A 3,709-nucleotide genomic window follows, 5' to 3' on the forward strand; every position below is an offset into this window, starting at 1 on the left:
ACTCACACAGGAGAGAAACCCCACAGGTGTGAGGAGTGCAGCAAGCAATTCAGTAGGCTGAATCATCTCAAAACTCACATGCAGACTCACACAGGTGAGAAACCCTACAGGTGTGAGGAGTGTATTAGGCAGTTCAGCCAGCTGACTCATCTGAAGACTCACATGCATACTCATACAGGGGTGAAACCCTATAGGTGTGAGGAATGCAGCAGGCAGTTCAACACGCTGAGTAGTCGAAAGAGACACATGCGCACTCACACAGGGGAGAAACCATACAGGTGTGAGGAGTGCAGCAGGCAGTTCAGTCGGCTGGGTGTGCTGAAGACTCACATGCGGACTCACACGGGAGAAACCTTACAAGTGTGACGAGTGCAACAGGCAGTTTAGTGTGCTTAGTAGTCTCAAGACTCACCTGCGTACCCACACTGGGGAGAAACTTTACAGGTGTGAGGAGTGCAGCAAGCAATTCAGTAGGCTGAATCATCTCAAAACTCACATGCAGACTCACACAGGTGAGAAACCCTACAGGTGTGAGGAGTGTATTAGGCAGTTCAGCCAGCTGACTCATCTGAAGACTCACATGCATACTCATACAGGGGTGAAACCCTATAGGTGTGAGGAATGCAGCAGGCAGTTCAACACGCTGAGTAGTCGAAAGAGACACATGCGCACTCACACAGGGGAGAAACCTTACAGGTGTGAAGAGTGCAGCAGGCAGTTCAGTGAACTTTGTGTGCTTAAGAAACACATACGGACTCACACAGGGGAGAAACCCTACAGGTGTGAGGAGTGCAGTAGGCAGTTCAGTCAGCTTGGTCATCTGACAACTCACATGCGGACTCACACTGATGAGAAACCTTATAAGTGTGAGAAATGCAGCAGGCAGTTCAGTCAGCTGGGTTCTCTGAAGAAACACATGCGGACTCACACAGGAGAGAAACCCTACATGTGTGAGAAGTGCAGCAAGCAGTTCAGTCATCTGGGTCATCTGAAGAAACACATGAGGACTCACACAAGGGAGAAACCCTACAGGTGTGAGGAGTGCAGCAGGCAGTTCAGTAGGCTGGATAGTCTGAAGACTCACATGCGGACTCATACAGGGGAGAAACCCTACAGGTGTGAGGATTGCAACAGGCAGTTCAGTGAGCAGGGTGCTCTGAAGACTCACATGCGGACTCACACAGGTGAGAAACCCTATAGGTGTGAGGAATGCAGCAGGCAGTTCAACACGCTGAGTAGTCGAAAGAGACACATGCGCACTCACACAGGGGAGAAACCTTACAGGTGTGAAGAGTGCAGCAGGCAGTTCAGTGAACTTTGTGTGCTTAAGAAACACATACGGACTCACACAGGGGAGAAACCCTACAGGTGTGAGGAGTGCAGTAGGCAGTTCAGTCAGCTGGGTCATCTGACAACTCACGTGCGGACTCACACTGATGAGAAACCTTATAAGTGTGAGAAATGCAGCAGGCAGTTCAGTCAGCTGGGTTCTCTGAAGAAACACATGCGCACTCACACAGGGGAGAAACCCTACATGTGTGAGAAGTGCAGCAGGCAGTTCAGTCAGCTGGGTGCCCTGAAGATACACATGAGGACTCACACTGGAAAAACTGAAGGTGTAAGTTCTGTGAACTAGGAAGTCTGAAGAGAGGTGTACTCACATGAACCCTACATGTGTTAAAGGAATACAGCAGTATGATAGGGAAGACAGGAAGACGCACATTGCATTCAAACTGATGACAAATCTTCATGTGTTATGAATTGAGTAAAATTGGATGCACTGAAGGAACACATGAACACTACAGTCATGACAGTCTCACAATGTATAGGTGACAGACCAGAGCACCTAAGATAGCAAGCAAATTATTAGGGTGAGCTTTAAATTATACAAAGGTTGGATATGTAGACTACCTCATACATTATGTACTTCATGTACATGTATAGTCTACTTGTTGGTAAAGTTATTTTTTCTGTTCTTGTTGGTTCAGCTTTGTTATAGCATTTCTTCTGTTATATAAGAAATCTACTCTGTACTTAATCACTGTAGACTTTATTGGTTATACTGTTATAGGTTGTCCTTATCACTGTAGACATAATTGGTTATAGGATATGCGGACTTATCTATCTTTACAATCACAGCTAGAGGTTGTATTTAGGAGCTAACAACTGGCTGTTGTTACAATTCATTGATTGTAACCTTTTGTAATCTGCTAAATGATAGAAACGACATTTTCTTTGGATTGTTCACACCTTTTTTCAGAAGTTCTTCTGTCTGTTTGTTGATCCCAGATCTTGTAGTTGATAGTAATCAAGTTTTGTTATTTTATAATGTTTGCATAACAATCATGTTTTCAATGTAGTGGAAGTACCAAGTTCAAAGTAGGGAAGTAGAAAGCAAAATGTTGTGAAGTAGAGAGTTTAAAGTTCAAAGTAGACTAGTAAAAGTAAAATGTTCAAAGTAGGAGAAGTAAATGGTTCAAAGTTCATAGTAGTGTAGAACAAAGTATAAAGTAGTTCAAAATACAATGTTCAAAGTAGTGAATTTACAACATTCAATGTATTTACATATTACTGGAATTTGTCTTTGGAGTTCTCTAACAGATGTAGCAATCTTAGTAGTAGCAATTTTGTAATGTCCTTTTTACATTATAAAAGCGTTACAGGGCTCGAAATACCACCTGCATATGCAGGTTAGTGCAGGTAAAATTGGAGCTGTGCAGGTATTTCTGATATCTACCTGCACCTGAACCTGCACTGGTCCATGTACTAGGTTTTATACATAAATATCCTATGGTGTAGGTGCATGTGGATTGTTATTAGCTGCATTGACTGTTACCACCTATTAATTAAGTATAAAATAATGGTTCCTGAAAAATTTGAGTATGATCCATACTTCCTAAATTGGTGCAGGTAAAATTTGTCTGGTGCAGGTAATTTTCAAAGCCACCTGCACCAGTGCAGGTATGCAGGAAAAAGTATTTCGAGCCCTGCGTTACAATATACATGTAGTACATACTAACACAGGTTTATTGTTTTCGTTGAGTTTTGCAACCAAGTTATTGAAGAATTCTGTTGTCTGATAAATAAAACAAGCGCAGAAGAAGAAGATTATGTTATTTTATTCATTGATGTGATGATGTTTGATATAGCCTGTAGAGGCAATGAGAAAAAATACGTTTTATTTGCAAGAGAAAAGAGAGACTGTTTTAAGTCCAAAAGTCATGCCTGAAGGCTAATTGCCTGTACATTCTCAATGACTAAGAGAAGTAAATACAAATGTAGTGTGATACATAACACTAGTATCTAATCAACTATATGGTGTGCTATTGACGGGTTTTACTCCTTTGAAGGCAGTGGTAAATGAACGGTCCCAGTATGATGATTGGATTTTGTGCTTTTACTGGAAATATACTAGTAGTCATTTGGTGTTCTTCTTAATGGTAAAAGCTTGGTGAAACTGTGGCAACTGTTTGAAATAATGTTTCTTTCGGCTTCATAGTGTGTACATTGACTGATAAAATGAATTTCATTTTCTACTGCTTTCATTGACCAATATATACATAATCTCTCGTGGACAGGGAGCTGAATATGCAAAATATATATTAAGTTGTGCTTGTTTCCTGTAGACTCTTGAGAGAATGACGAAGTGTGGACTACTGGAAACCCGTGTTAGTCTATGAAGGTCACCGGAGGATCATGTACAATAGAT

At 41.6% G+C, this 3,709-nt stretch overlaps 2 protein-coding genes and 1 pseudogene across 2 annotated transcripts in view; all 3 read left to right on the forward strand.

Annotated features, from left to right (window-relative positions):
• LOC118413064 overlaps positions 1 to 3,709 on the forward strand; it is a 116,702-nt pseudogene that overhangs the window by 87,740 nt on the left and 25,253 nt on the right.
• LOC118413053 (zinc finger protein 84-like) overlaps positions 1 to 3,709 on the forward strand; it is a 16,883-nt gene that overhangs the window by 1,822 nt on the left and 11,352 nt on the right. The gene's annotated exons all lie outside the window — the stretch shown is intronic.
• Positions 353 to 1,921, forward strand: LOC118413069 (zinc finger protein 678-like; the record flags this gene model as incomplete). Its single annotated transcript, XM_035816216.1, has 1 exon — positions 353 to 1,921. A coding segment is annotated over one exon (1,284 nt), but the record flags the coding sequence as incomplete, so codon positions are not given.

The sequence above is a fragment of the Branchiostoma floridae genome, chromosome 4, assembly GCF_000003815.2.
Source record: "Branchiostoma floridae strain S238N-H82 chromosome 4, Bfl_VNyyK, whole genome shotgun sequence".
Taxonomy (NCBI): domain Eukaryota; kingdom Metazoa; phylum Chordata; class Leptocardii; order Amphioxiformes; family Branchiostomatidae; genus Branchiostoma; species Branchiostoma floridae.